At 37.1% G+C, this 15,875-nt stretch overlaps 1 protein-coding gene across 2 annotated transcripts in view; it reads left to right on the plus strand.

Annotated features, from left to right (window-relative positions):
• The window catches only part of Corin (corin, serine peptidase), a 251,062-nt gene that overhangs the window by 184,552 nt on the left and 50,635 nt on the right, over positions 1 to 15,875 (plus strand). For both annotated transcript variants that reach the window (XM_074042313.1, XM_020158428.2), the window contains 5 exons: positions 1,657 to 1,773; positions 3,521 to 3,628; positions 10,327 to 10,558; positions 12,924 to 13,069; positions 14,077 to 14,184. In XM_074042313.1, the coding sequence (XP_073898414.1) occupies positions 1,657 to 1,773; positions 3,521 to 3,628; positions 10,327 to 10,558; positions 12,924 to 13,069; positions 14,077 to 14,184 (711 nt within the window). The remainder of the gene's footprint in view (positions 1 to 1,656; positions 1,774 to 3,520; positions 3,629 to 10,326; positions 10,559 to 12,923; positions 13,070 to 14,076; positions 14,185 to 15,875) is intronic.

Here is a 15,875-nt window from a genome sequence, read left to right on the forward strand (position 1 = left end):
ATTTTAGGTTTAATTTTCACTACCAAACCAGTAGCAAGTGTGACCATTAACCATCGTTTTACTACCTAGAAAATGTACTATTCCCAGTAGATGATATTAAAAATTATTGAACAGTAGCAATTATATATTAAAAGAGATTAAATTGACCTGAAAAAGTTAATATGATGTATTTCATGCATATTTGAACTAGTTAAACTTTTTATTTTATCTCTTGTTATCTAATAAAAGTAGAGTTGATATACTGTTTTCCCTTGATATCTACAGGGCATTCATTCTAGGACCCTGGGTGGGTACCAAAATTGGGGGATATTCAAGTCCCTTTTATAAAATGGTAAAGAGTTTGTATCTAACCTATGCATGTCCTCTCATATACTTTAAATAATCCTTAGTTTACTGATACTACTTAACACAGTGTTGGAAATTGTTCTTACACTGTATTGACTAGGGAATAATGAGAAGAAAAAAAATCTGTGCTCTTAGTGTAGGGACATTATTTTCCATGAACATTTTTGATTTGTGGTTGGTTGAATTTGAATAAAGTATCTATAAACATTGTGCATGAAATTTAATATTTAATTGGCTTATAATTTGAGACAAAAATAGAAATACTGATAACATAGTTTATATTTTCACATAAGAAAAGTTGTAAAAATTTTCACAAATGCAGTGCCCGGCTTTCTTCTACCCTGAGTTGAATTTGAGATGGATGAGCCCTTGATTCTCAGACCAGTAGAACAGAGTGAGCCGTATGGAGATGATCTTGGGGGAGCAAGTACATGATAGTCAAAAAGAACAAAACAAAAACAACAACAACAAAAAAAACCCAAAACCCATGAGTGGAGCTGAGCTTTGATTTTGATTTAAGAACAGGGATCTTAATGTTAGATGGTAATTCAATGAAGGCTGAGGTCTCATGACACATGTGTTTCTGATGCTCTAAAAGAAGGTAGGCATAGAAGGTTGAGAAATTATAGAGACCAGAAGGCTCCCAGAGCATCTCCTTTAAATACCAAATGTCATTAGCAAGTTTGGAAATAAAGTGTTTATTGTGTGTTATGTACAATATGAGTTCTTTCACATATATTATTTAATTGGCTTGTTATATTATATCACATTATACTTACACTACACTACACTATACTGCATTACATTATATGATATTATAAATTGTCTTGGATAGGTATAGAATGAAATATGTGGGCTTGGAGCCAGACAAACTTACCTTCCTATTCTGGTCCTGCCTCTTAACAGCCATGTGGCTTTATGAGAGGCACTCTGCTTTCTTGGCATCAGTTTCCTCATCTGTAAGACAAGGATTATACTGTCTACTTTTCAAGGGTTTTATGAGGATTCAAGATCACATACACAATGCACCTAGGATAGCTTTAGCCATGTAATAAGCCCTTTATGAATTGTAGATTTTATTATTGGAAGTATCTCTACTACCATCATTGAAAACAACCACACAGTTCTTACTACAAAGATAATTTTTACTAAGTATTCTTTAGGAAGGAAAAATTCTGGAAGGAAATATTTCAATCCATAAATGCTTGAAATTTAAAAAAGCAATGACTGATAAGTGGGAATCAATTATATATTCTGCAGACTGAAAGAAGAGTTAATAAATAAGGTGTATATTGTTCTGGCCTTTCCTAGCCTGTCACAGCCAGGGTCTGGTGGAATGCAGAAATGGACAGTGCATTCCTAGTACCTTCCAGTGCGATGGGGATGAGGACTGTAAGGATGGGAGTGACGAGGAGAGCTGCAGTGACCGTGAGTGTGTCCTGAATCTCTGGAACATTCCTTTATTGGGAGTAAAACAAACCACCTGAAAGTTACTTAGTGCCTAAGTAGGATTTCCATATAAATAATTCCATATTGCTTAACACAGTGGTCCTCATAGCCCTAGAAACTTTTTCTTTTGGTAAATATAATGTTCAAGTAACACATGCTGGGAAATCATTCCTAAGAGTGTGGAGGAGAGGTGAAGCAATATGGTTGAGTTCAGGTAACTGGTTTATGGTGAAAGCCATGATAGAGACGAGTTTAGTGTGTAGCACCCAATTAAGTAAGAGTAGATTCCAATTATAAGAAATTGGCTTTTGAAATTAATTGTAATGGCTTCTTAAACATAACCATGTTCAGAGAGGCAGTTTAATATTTCACGTTATCAAGCAATAAGTTTACATATACTTTATAAGGAGTGTGATATCCATGTGTGAAACTTAAAAGGAAAAATCTAAGTCAAATAAGTCGGTTTTTAAATGTGATGATTTCTGTCAAAAATAAGGTTCCACACTTGTCATTTTAAGCCAAAGTTTGTATGGAAACCCTCTCATATAGTGCTTATAGTAGTATCCCCCAAACTTAAAAATTGTCATATTGGTTTATATGATACTGGCTTAGCTTCGTCATTAAGAATATGGTTGTTACAGCCAGATGCCTAACTTCAATCCTTCACTCTACTACTTAATAGTGAAGGCATGATGTCTTAAAAGTGCATGAAGAGCTTCAACTTATGAAAGTTATTTAGGATTGTCTTGAGAAAAAATTGAACCCTGTTGACTTTAAACAAAAAATGCAACATGTCTTTTCTGCAAGGTGATAATATATACTATTTCACAATAGTGGGACTGGAAAGGAGAAGGATTCCAGGATAACAAACACTGTCTTAGAATTATGTATAGGGATGATTATGAATATACACATGTGACTATTTGTACTAAAAACTTCCTTGCCCGATTTTCTAGATTCAAGGTGCCATATCTGAAAGTAATTGATGTAGTAGTGGGGGAGAAATGGAAAGAAGATAGAAAGTAATTTATTACTTTACCCATTTAATTTACAAATGACCAGGAAATCAATGGGAAAAGCAGTTTCCTCTTTACCTACCTTAAGGAAAAGCCATTATGCTGATGTTACTGCTGTCATTCAGTTGCAAACAAGAAACCTTGTCCTCAGGTCATCACAGCCAGGCTGAGGCGTCTTCCCAAAGACATACTGAAAATATGGATAACAGCTGCATAACTTGTACTATGATAAAGCATCCTTGCATTGGCATTGATACCCTGCTTATTACTAGAGAAAGCATTTTCCTTTGAGGGAGTGTTAGGATTAAATGAATCTTTAAAATATATCATCTAATATCCAGAATTTCAATATCTTTATATTACTTTCTCTCCTTCTAATAGCTTGAATTTTATCTTTTATTTTGTGATCAGGTATAAGCGAAGTATTATTTTTTTCCATTCAAAGCAACAACGACTGGTTTTTTAGTGTACCTTATCTCTTATTTCTTCATTCCTACAGAATCCTGTTTTGGAATAACTGGATTGTTTTTAGTTGCCAGGAAAATGAATCAAGAAAGCATCTATTTCACATGTGTTTGACAGTTTTGGAGAAGTTGGAAGGAAATTAAAGTTGTTTCATTCCTCAGTTTTATCAGACATTCTTAATTCTTTAGACAGAGTGTAAAGAATTTACAGATGATGAAAGCCACTGTGCCTCTCCCCCTCCATAGGTCAGACTCCATGTCAAGAAGGAGACCAAAGATGCCTGTACAGTTCCTGCCTCCATTCATGTGGTGGTAGCTTTCTGTGTGACTCAGACAGCAGTCTGAGCAACTGTAGTAAGTACAGCAGCTGACACATACAATCACTGTGACAAAATACGCATTCAACTCTTTTCTTCTGCATTGACAGTATGCTACTGAAGTCTGGAATCTTTCTAAGAAAGTATATCTATTTTCTTTTTCTTTTTAAAAGGTTGCATGTGGTAGCAGAAAAGAAACAAAATGGTCTTAATTAACTTAAATCCGAAACAAATGTGTCATTATGAATGGGCTATAAATCCACATTGCTTAATATCATTACCATCACTTTCAACTCAACATCAGATCCCATGTGTGATTTTCTTGGCTCCATCTAAAGGCAGATGTTATCTTTCTTCCCTTTAGAAACACAGCTTCAAAAACAGAAACTTTATCTGAGAAGTGAATAGGAAGTATAGCCACATAAAACTTTGGTAGCCTGTTCTTTTAATGAGTTTATTTTCACCTTTCCAGGAATTTTGGTGACTTATACTGGTTTTGGAACCATTGTATTAATTTGTTTCAGTAACAGTGTAATTGCTCCAAATAGTATTAAGCAAGTGGCCCTCTTTAAATTTTCAAGAGGAATTGTTTGGGGAAAGACAGATGGGCAGAAGTGAAGAATACTGAGTAGACTCTTGGGAAATTTAAAAATGAATCAGAAAATCTCCAATGACTGACGTCTAGAAGTGATTTCTTACTCTTGGGCTCTGTTTTCATTTTGTACTCACTTGTTTCACTTTTGGTAGTTAATTGTTTGCCTCATCTTTGGCTTTGGGCTAGAAACCTAGAAGCAGGTCAGTCAACTTTCATGTGGCCAGAAGGAATTACTTCTTAACACACATCCTCTTAGTCAAGGCTGTTGGCAGCTAGGATGCTAGAAGGCTGAAGGGCTCAGGGCCTTGGATTTATTGCAGTTTTCTTGTGGTCCTGTAGCCATTAGGGAGTCTTGAGGTTAAAAAAAAAAAGTGGTCTGAGGAGGGGTTCGAGGGAGGCAGCCAATTCAATCCCGGACTGTCAGGAGTTTGGTTTTCGTGGGCACTAAATAACCATTTGGATGAAAGCACAACACCCAGCCCTCTTTGTTATATGTGGGGATAGTTTTCCCTATGCATTAGTACATTTTTTTCTGTTGCTAATAACACAGTTCCACAGACTAGTAAGTTATAAAGAAAAGATGTTCATGCATACTCATGATTCTGCTCCAAGTTGAGGGGCTGCATCTGGTGATGGCCTTGTTGGCAGAGTACCAAAGTAGCACAGGCCATTACATGGAGAGAGACAGAACTCTTTTCCCAGATGGAGCCACCAATACTCAACCTTGGGAGCTCAAATCTGATTATCTTACTCAATCCCAATGATTTCCCAAGGCACTACTTTTAACATCATAATCTGATTAAGTTTCTATATTCCTATTACCATACAGTTGAGATTAAACTTCTGCATAAGTGTCAGAGGGACAAACTATAGCACCCTCTAGAACAGTATTTAGGACAGTAGATACTAGACCGTCCATTAAGAAGATGCACTGTCATTTTATTTCCTCTAAACAGATTTTACTCACACATGCATATGCAGGTGTACATGAATCTATTCTTGTCCTATCGTTTCCATTGTTTCATTTTGCTTGTCTCACAGTCTGCCCTGGAACTTTTTGAATTATTTTTTAATTTCACCTTCACTTGGGAATGGACATTTTGAACAGTGACAGTCATGTCAAAGACTTACCTTAGAATCCCAGAGGGGCCACAATTAAAAACAAACAACAACAACAGAACACCTGGCACAATATTGCTTGCCTGTAATCCCAGTTACTTGGGAGTGGAGATGAGAGGATGGCAGTTCAAAGGCAGTCTAGAAAAAAGTGAGACCTTCATCTTAATCAATAAAGCTAGGTGTACTAGCACTTGCCTGTCATTCCAACTATACAGGAGGCATAAATAGGAGGATTGAGGTCCAGGCCAGTCCATTGTGCCTGGGGAAAACTGTGAGACTCTATCTGCAAAATAACTAAAATAAAAAGGGCTGAAGGCATGGCTCAAGTGGTAGAGTGCTTGATTAGCAAGCATGAGGCCTAGAATTTAAACTCCCCAATACCACTAAAAAGCAACAACAAAACCCAACAACAACAACAACACAAACCTAAAGACTACACCTCTGATGAGAAAATGTGCTTATGGCTTGAAGTATCACAATTCTCTCAGGCAACATGTTTTAGCAAGCCTGTGTTACCTTGTCCAGTCACAATCCAACATCATTGACATCTCTGTGCCCTGCCAGAAGCAAAATGCAGATGTATCCTTGCATTAGGGGGAGAAGTAGGAATCCTATTCCCCTCACTATGACATAGAGTGACTAATCCATCACTCCCCCTTAGTATGCAATCCAGGCAGCTGGGGGGACCTGGCAGAAATAGCAATTCCTGGGCATGTCTCTCCCCTTCTCTGTGCACATGTTCCCAATGGTTGTATGAAACATGGTATGGCTGTCATGCCACCAGGCACACCCCAGAGTTTCCCACAGTGCTCTTTACTTCTCTGTGTCTTCTCAAACATTTCATTTCCTCCAAGGCTCTTATTCAACACTGATGAAGAGGAAGAAATGAACAGCTTTGCACTGAATAATTTCCTACCAATCTATAACTCCCTGTCCTCTCTTTGCAAGCTCCAATTAGAGGGAACAAAAAGCACAGGGGTATGGCCAAGAAGCCAAACACAATAACAGTTAAAGACCTCAGTTCTTGGGAACCAACAGTAGATGGAAGAAATGAATTCTTTATGAAAGCATTCCTAACTATAAGTGAAAAGTAAGTGGCTGAGTTGGAATATTATTATTGTGTGACACAGTGAATTAATGGGCTAAAGTATGGCGCATCTGCAGTTGCCAGCATCACAAAAAAGAGAGAAATGAGATAGGTGGCTTCTAAGGAAAGGAGACCACAGACACCTATAGTCTTGCCAAAGGAATGAAGCCTAGTCAACCCTGTGGATTCAGTTGCCAGTGTTCAGGAAATAGAGAGGATGAGAGAACTTGTATAACTTCACTAGGAGTATGTGCCAGCAAAGTCCAAACTATGATATGCTTTACAAGTCAAATCCCTGTTTTCACTAGTGAAATTATAAAGAAAAACAAAGGGGTTGAGTGGGAACCCAGAAATTTTAGGAGACTTAAAATAACAAGCTTAAAAAAAATAGGCAAGCCTGAACTACAGTACCTCAGGGGTGCTCTGTGCTTTTGCAAGGCAGTGAATGCTGTGAAACTCATTAGTTACTTTGGGGAGAAAGGAGAAGGTTGAGGTAAAACAGGTTATATGGAAGGGTTTCTAGGTATCAGTCAATTTCATTTTCTTTTCCTGGTTGGTAATTAAAAGGATGTTCATCTTATAGTAATTCATTATTGTAAGTAATAGTGATAAAGAGAGGGTTAGCATTTGAGGGAAAGATGAATCTTTGAGTATTCTATATGTAACTTAATGTTGAAAAGGGATATCTTTTCATGTAAGCGACCATCATTCTATATATGACTTCCAGTGACTTCAGAATACTGCATAACAAGGATGTCACATCTTTTATTTCAAAATCCCATATTTACATTGAATTTAACAAGTCTTATTTCAGGCTTTTTGTTTTTTTAAAAAACCCTGGATATCTACTAAAGCTCTTCTATAGTCACGATACTGTGGTGGGCATTGCAGGGAATTTGGACTGGAAACACAGTTCTGTGGTATTGGATATCCTCTCATTTGTAACACGATCGCCCTCTAGTGGCTACTGAAAACCAGGCTCATGAGTGAGTCTCATGCTTATGATATAAAAGTTTATTGGTGTCATATATCACAGAATTTGGGGTTGATAGGTATCTTGAGAGTTTAACTTGCTCAACAGTCTCTAAAGAATGTCTTATGAAGGAATAAAACACAAGATCCAATCAACCTTACTATATTCAATAAAGATCTTAAAAATAATATATAATCATTCTTCAATCTTTTCATCTCCTTGGGCTCTGAAACATTTATAAGTTACATTTTATCACAAATCAAAAGTTATACATTCTCCCTATGTCAAAAGAAAGGGAAATTATCCATGTAGTATGTTCTGTTCATCAAAATGAAATACACTGGTAAGAAGTTAAACCTTGATGAAGTAGTAGAAGAGGAGACATGGATGAGGGAAGAAAAGACTACATCAAAAATTGGTGTGGATTATCCTGTTGTGTAAAATTATATTAAAGGAAAAGGGTAAAGAATTAGAGTTGCAATACTGACTTGTAAGATGATTATGATAAATAATGAAGCAACAAAATTAAGTTGAAGACAAATAGGAACAGTATGACTTTTCTTAGGCAAAGCAAAAGACTCTGTCTAAGTCTGTAAATGCCTGTGTGTATAAATGTGGGCAAGGAAAGGCATGGAACACTTCAAACCCATGCACCAGCCTTGAGGGTGAGTGAGAGAGAAATGGGGAGATAATGAACTGTTTTTTTATGTTATTTTTGTTGCTACAAAGAAATGCTTTTTTAAAATCTGAAGACAAAATATTTAAATGTTTCCTTTGTCTTAGTTTGGGTAGATATAATAAATTATTATAAAGTAATAGGTAACAGGCACTTGTTTCTCATAGTTCTGGAGGCTGTGGCCAGGGTGTCTGTACAGTCAGGTTCTAGGGAGGACCCTCTTCTGGGCTGCAGATGGCCAACTTCTCATTGTATCCCCACATGGTGGAAAGCAGGCAGAGAATTCCCTGGGATTGCATTTACAATGGCACTAATTCCACTCATGATGGCTCTTCCCTCATGACTTCACTACCTCCCAAAGATCCCCATCTCCAAATACCATCACATTGTGGGTTAGGATTTCAACATATGAACTTGGAAAGAGGTGTGGGACACAAACATTCAGCCCATAACACTCCTCCTCCACAAATTAAAGGGTATGATAAGCTGGATCAACCCCATCATTTTCTGTCTCCTCTTCTTTCCACCTTATACTCATCCTCAAGATGATGTCAACTTCCCAGTAATGTGCCTTTCTTAGGAAGCTGAGAGTCCTCTTATGCTGGGTTCATGACATTTTTAATGTGGTCAGAGTCAGGTTCCTTATGAACGTAATATCTGTGAAGTCCTTAGTTTCTTCAGATTAATAAGTGATCCTGGGGCTATTTTAATATTTCACACTGGTTCTTACTGCTATTCTACTTGCATGCAAACCACTTTTCTGTCAAATAATTAAATTTAATTTGGATAATTACTCTTAATAAGGCATGGGGGCTTCAGTTTGCTTGGGCTAATTTTGCAAAGACACTTGCCTGATTCCCTTTCTCCCTTCTGGGAATGTAGCACACCTGCTGCAAACACCTATGAAATATGGTGCCTCTACTGCACTCCCCCAAACTTGCCCAAACTCTTTTATCCTTGAAGCCTTCTTGAGATGCACCTGCTATGCTCTGTCTCTTTGGGGTTTCAGTATATGAACTTTCAGGTGAAGGAGACACAAACATTCAGACCATGACAAACTCTATCCAATTCACATTATTCTACAGCTACCACCACAGGTGTATCAAGATCACAGAATTCCTCAACGGTAGGGACACAGTCTTTCATTACTCTTACATTTGCAGTGCCAAGGAAGTTCTTGACACATGTCCTTTTCTCTTTTCCTCCCTCCATTTTGGCACTGTGCTGGGTGTGGACTCTGAGATTGTTTCTCAGAAATCTCAAATTTATGTCCATGTTTGTGGGGGGAGGCAAGTGGCTAAATGAAGAACTCAGCAGAGTGTAATGAGCACATGCCTGAGATACCACATCACTCAGAAGAGACTCATTCTGGGAGTTTCTAGAAGTGGGAAGAACAGTTAGCCAGGAAGGCTTGCTGGAAGAAGTATTTATATTGAGTCATCCAAGCCACAAGGAGATGGCTTGGTGGGGATGTAGGGAAAAGATCATGCCTAACAGCAGGTGCTAGATGCACATGGCAGCTGGAAGCATGGCTCCATTTGAGGGGATGATTTTTAGTACTCCAAGAAAAGAAGGGGGTTAAGAGAGGGGAAAAGACATGCAATTCTTAAAATATTGGTGTCACAGAAGGCCAGAATTCATCCCAGCAGAGATTGTTGATGGTATAGCCATACTCAGGAAAGTTAGGCTGTGGTTGAAGAGTGAAACAGCCTTGGATTCTAAGCTAAGTGCTTGGATTTTATCCTCATTAGCAAGAAGCATCCAACAAATCTTAGCCTCCTCCTACCCTGTAAAGTTTAGCCTTATATTTAAATCTATTGATTAACAATAAAGTAAATAGACAGAAGTTGCCTATTGTCTACTTAATTAAATTCATTGATTTTTTTAATGGCTGTGAAGAGAATGTGGGACTATTCTATTTTAGAAGTAATGGATAAATCAGAAGAAAAAGGCAAATTGAAGTGAATAAAAAGCATGATAAAAGGGAGTCATTTTCAGATAAGTTGAATCAAGCAAAAGTATGAGAAGAGAGTGTAAAATATGCATGTAGGGCATTGTGTTAGCAGCTACATACACAGAAATTAATCTTAGTTCATCATAGTACTTCATTAAGCAATTTCCTTATTTTTGATACCTACAGAAAAACATTATATATTACTTGCAGTCTAGTCTTAGTAACTCTAAAGAAAAAGAGTAAAATATTCTTTAAGTTCATAAAGTTTAAAGAAGTTGTTTTTGCATATGAACTTGAAAAACTATGTATTTATATGTGTATTTTTTTTTAGGTCAGTGTGAACCAATTACATTGGAACTCTGCATGAATTTGCCCTACAACCATACAAATTATCCAAATTATCTTGGCCATAGGACTCAAAAGGAAGCATCCATCAGCTGGGAGTCCTCTCTTTTCCCTGCACTTGTTCAAACCAACTGTTACAAATACCTCATGTTTTTTGCTTGCACCATTTTGGTTCCAAAGTGTGATGTCAATACAGGCCAACGCATTCCTCCTTGCAGGTAACACGATGGCGTCTCCCCTAAGCATCCTCGCTTATCTCAGGAATCAAGGAATGAAGAGTTAGTTGAGTTTGGATGAAATCAGTATTGCTAAGGCACTCTGGGCATAACAAATAATATATTTAAAAGGTAAAGAAGTAGGGGTTGCAAAATAAATATTTGAGTAAGGATTCATTCATTACTCAAGTACAAAAAAAGGAAGGTGTGAACCACTTTGATGATAGGTCATGTGCTTTCATCAAATAAAATCACATGTTGGTATCAGTGAGAGGGAGGAGGAGGTGAGGGAGGGAGGGGAAGGGTTGTGGGAGGGTGAATACGGTGCAAATACTGTGTACACATGTATGCAAATGGAAAAATGATACCTGTTGAAACTATTCCAGGAATGCGAGGGTAAAGGAGAATGGTCCAAGGGGTAAATTCAAGTATACTATTTGATATGTTGTACCTGCACCCAGCACAGCAATAAAAAAAAGAAGTTTTTAAATATATATATATATATATTTTCGGGCTGTGGGTGCATCTCAGTGGTAGAGTTTGTGCTTAGCATGTGCAGGCAAGGCCCTGGGTTCAATCCCCACACTAAAAATAAGACAAAATAAAGCAAAATGTGCATGAACCGAAGAAGGGGTGTATCTCCCTCTTTCTTTGGCAACACTTATGTGTTTTAAATGCAGCATTCTGGTAGCACTCAAAAATTAGAGATAATTTACAGGGAGAGAGAATACCAACCTCACAGGTTGGACAGTGACAGACATCACTGACTTTTTTCTGCCTGTCTCAGTGAAAAAAAGGACAGAACTTCAAGTATGTGACCTGGACTTTGGGCATGAATTATACTATGGAGACTTGTTCAGAATGAGTTCACTGTCTGAGTTCAAGTCTGGGATCCTCTCTTGATGCTTTGTAGCCTTACAACAAATTCCTCAGTCTCTCTCAGCCTCAGTTCCTTTACCTGGTAAAAAAAAAGTCTGATGATGGTTGTTGGGTTGGGTTGTTGTGAGATACATGAACTAAATGTGCATATCTGTAAAGTACCTGCAGTTGATCAAAAACCCTATAATGACTGATGTAACTATGATAACAGCACAGGGCACAAAGGCTTAGGCATGGCTTAGGCCATGCATCAGAGGTTGTAGACAGAATTTGCACATACGATATGACTATCCCAGAGGTGGTTGCTACTCTTATGTGTACTGTTCTCCATCAAGGGAAGACTACACAGATGTGCCTTCCTAAACATGAGTAATAACTACAGAAACCATATGTTGGGATCAAAAGTCACTTATAGCTCTAAGAAAAAGCAATAATACCAATACAGGGGACAGATGGGAAAACAATAAATTAAATGCTGAATATCAAATGGATGACAAAGTAGGAGCATCTATGGAGCCAGGACAGGAAATAATAAAATTTCAAAATGACCTGGGGAACTGAACAAATCATAAAGAATGGAGACAGTAACACTTAAAGTTAGCTGTACAAAAGTAATGCTGAAAATTTCTGTTAATTCCTTTTAAGTATTGCCAATAGAAGGTCTACTAATTTCATGTTGATAAATTATTTGCAAATCTTACTGTAAGGTCAATCGTGGTGTATTCCTTTTAGTAGTACTTCACGTATTCTTGTATTTGATTTTCTATTCATGTGTAAAATTCCCCCAATGCAGCATTTCTTGCTGTAATATAAATTTATATCCAAATATAAATTTTAGGGTGTAAGTTTCATAATAAAGTGACTAGGATGCTACTGGTTCTGAGATGTTACTCAGCTTTTGAGTGAACTTACTTTGGACACTTTAATTATGCTTCTTAGTTTTACTTTGTATATTTTTTATCTTCAGTAGCTAGAAATATGAATTTCATATTTTGATAATTTGTTAATAACATTTTACATTCTGACAAAAATTATATGTTAAGTTCATGAAGCAACATAGTTTTTTGTTGCTAAGTCTGTATTAGTCTCAACATTTAGTTTTTCAGTTATATGTCTGAAAAAAATATAACATTACTTCACACTTATAATGTGCTAATACTTAAGGTTTGTGATGGGACTGTTGTATAGACTCCAGGACTCTTGGTGGTGTTGGGGACCTGCTTGAAACAAAAGGTTGGAACCATCCCTATTTCCTCTCTGCAGTGAAGTCTCTTGGTGAAAGCATGTTGCTGGAATACTTTCTCTTTGTAGGGATATTACTTATTTTGGTTTCCTAGTACTCATTATGTGTATGTGCATGTCTGTATACTTGTAGATCTCACCCCAATATACACAGACCCGCATCCACATGAAATTAACACTGTGTTCCTGACATATGTGTCCAGTGGAGCTACTTCCACCTCACCTTTTTGTTTTTCTTGCCTTTTAGAGCCCTGTGTGAGCACTCCAAAGAGCGCTGTGAGTCTGTTCTTGGGGTTGTGGGTCTGCAGTGGCCTGAAGACACAGATTGCAATCAATTTCCAGAGGAAAATTCAGACAATCAAACTTGCCTAATGCCTGATGAAGATGTGGAAGGTTACTTATTTTTTCTTTTTTTTGTGGTACTGGGGTTTGAACTTAGGACCTCACCCTTGTGAGCCATACCCACAAGTCCTTTTGCTTTTTCGTTTGCTTTTCAGACAGGGTCTTTTGCTAACTTTGACTTGGCTGGCCTTAAACCACAGTCTTCCTACCTTTGCCTCCCTAGTACCTGGACTTATGGTCATGTACCACCATGCCCAGTGAAAGGTTAATTTTTAAATTAATTACAGTGGAGTATCTAACATAGTGAATGTGTCAACTACCTTTAGAAGTCTGTGTTTTGGGTGGTGATTACTGCTTTTGTACTTAGGAGTCAATCAGGCTGCTAGTCAGTGAATCTATGGACTTGATTACATTGAAGACATTGGTGCCTATCTTTTATACATTGCCATCATTTTAAAAATAAAGAAATCATTTCAAGAAATAAAAAATAAAATCAGATGAATTTAATTTCTAGCTGTTTATCATTTTAAGCATATATAACTCACAGAGCTGATTACTGTGAATGCAGCTTGTTTGCCAGGATCTGGAAGATAATGGTAAACTTCAAATCTCGGTTCATTCAAGCACACAGCATTCAGAGGTCGCCACAATGTAGGATTATTAAGTAGAGAAATGAAGTTGGGCATCAGTCTGTCATATGGGGAGATTGGATATGGAAATGATTTTGACATATCAAGAGCGGCTGAATGGTTAGGATCATTGTCTCTACAAGGGTTTTCAGGCTTTGGCGATTGTTAGGTTGTCCATTCAAAAGATAACTAATCACTGGAAAGAATAGACACTGAAGCGGTAGTCTGGAGAGATGGTGCCAAGGATGAATGAGAAAGATGCAGTTACCATACAGAAGAAAGCAAAGAAAACTTTAGTTGGGTCAGCTCTGTGAGGACCGTTCTAGCTTCAGTAATGACTGCTCAACAACCGTTCACATGTAATAAATAGACAAGTGAGCTGAAGTTTGTGGAATTTCTGTCCACTGAGAGTAGCATTGTTTTCAACAGAATGCTCACCTAGTCACTTCAAGTGCCGTTCAGGACGATGTGTTCTGGCTTCTAGAAGATGTGATGGCCAGGCTGATTGTGATGATGACAGTGATGAAGAAAACTGCGGTAAGTATGCAAGATGGCACTTTTCACAAACATATAGCAGTAACTGATTAGAATAAGGAACTGTGTTGAAAAGGTAAGCTGTTCACTTATTGTAGTAGGTAGTGACTAAGATTGCTTATGCATTTACTTCTGAAACCATCAAAGAGTAGAGCATGGATTGATGTATTTTTTCTGTTAACAAATATTTTACCTTAAATGATGCTTATATTATAACTTTGATGATATATGTGCAGATAGTAAAAGGCTAAAAAAATCATGAATGTAGGAAGCATTATTTTATTTTATTACTATTTTTTATTTTATAACTTGTTTTATTTTTTAATTTTTTTTAATTGAGAGAAATAGAAAATTTATTATCAGGCTAAAATAATTTATATCTTTTTTTCTTTTTAAAAAAAATTTTTCTTTTATTCATATGTGCATACAATGTTTGAGTCATTTCTCCTCCCTTCCCCCCGCCCCCTCCCTTGCCCCCACCCCCTCTCTCTCCCCCCTACCCCCTCGTTACCAAGCAGAAACTATTTTGCCCTTATCTCTAATTTTGTTGAAGAGAGAGTATAAGCAATAATAGGAAGGACCAAGGGTTTTTGCTAGTTGAGATAGGACAGGGAGTTGACTCGCATGGTTTCCTGTACATGTGTGTTACCTTCTAAATTAATTCTTCTCAAACTAACCTTTTCTCTGGTTCCTGGTTCCTTTCTCTTATTGGCCTCTGTCGCTTTAAAGTATATGCATTAGTTTGATCACATAAAGCAGGAGCACACTAGGGAGGTATGAGGATAGATAAGACACCCAAAAAACTAGATAGCATTTGTTGCCCTCAATGTAGAGAAACTAAGGAAGCATTTTTAGTATTAAATTATAAATCAGTTATCTGCTTTATGGTCAGAATAATAGTGTCTGCACGTTATTCTGCATTGCTTAAACAGGCATCTCCATATACTAAGACAGCGTGCAGGTAGCAGCATTCAAACTTAATTGGGATTCATTTTCATGTCTTCTCTTATTTTGTCTCTGTCAAAAAGGACAAAACTCTTTCTGATGCTTCTGGCACTGAGCTCCAAAATCACCAATGGGAAAGCCAGAAATGCCAATGATAATTTAAATAGTGCTAATTTCCATTCTTTCCCCCTACAAACCTTGTTTCCTCTAAACTCAGAATGTGTCAGGGAATAGAAAATGGACAATGCTTTTTAATAAACAGTATTTTGGAGTAAAACAAAATGATTGAAGGGCTATCCAAAGACTAGCTTGGTTTTGATTATTTAGCTTGTCATGCCCCCAAATAAAATTGACACTTTATTTATTGGAAGCATATAAGGCAATACATCTTTTGAGATCATTTCATTCTTTTGGCCTTTGAGGTATGAAATATTGCCTTACTCCCCAAAATGAAATTTCTGTAGTAGACATTGCCCTTCTGGTCTAGACAAAATGTCATGAGCAATCAAATGAAATTCTATCAACTACTATAAATTTGGACAAGTGCATCTTCTGGAAAATTATAACTGTCAGAATGATAGTACAATGGCCAGAGGTAATTTTGCTATGGAGGAACATGCAGTATTTTGAGAACTTCCTGTTGTTCATTTGTTTGTGATCATTCTATAAAAAGTAAATAAAAATTCATTTATTATCACTTGTACAAGTGTTTTTTGAACATTTATTAGATATGTTCATTTAATGACTTT

Source organism: Castor canadensis, chromosome 9, assembly GCF_047511655.1.
Source record: "Castor canadensis chromosome 9, mCasCan1.hap1v2, whole genome shotgun sequence".
NCBI classification, from domain to species: Eukaryota; Metazoa; Chordata; class Mammalia; order Rodentia; family Castoridae; genus Castor; species Castor canadensis.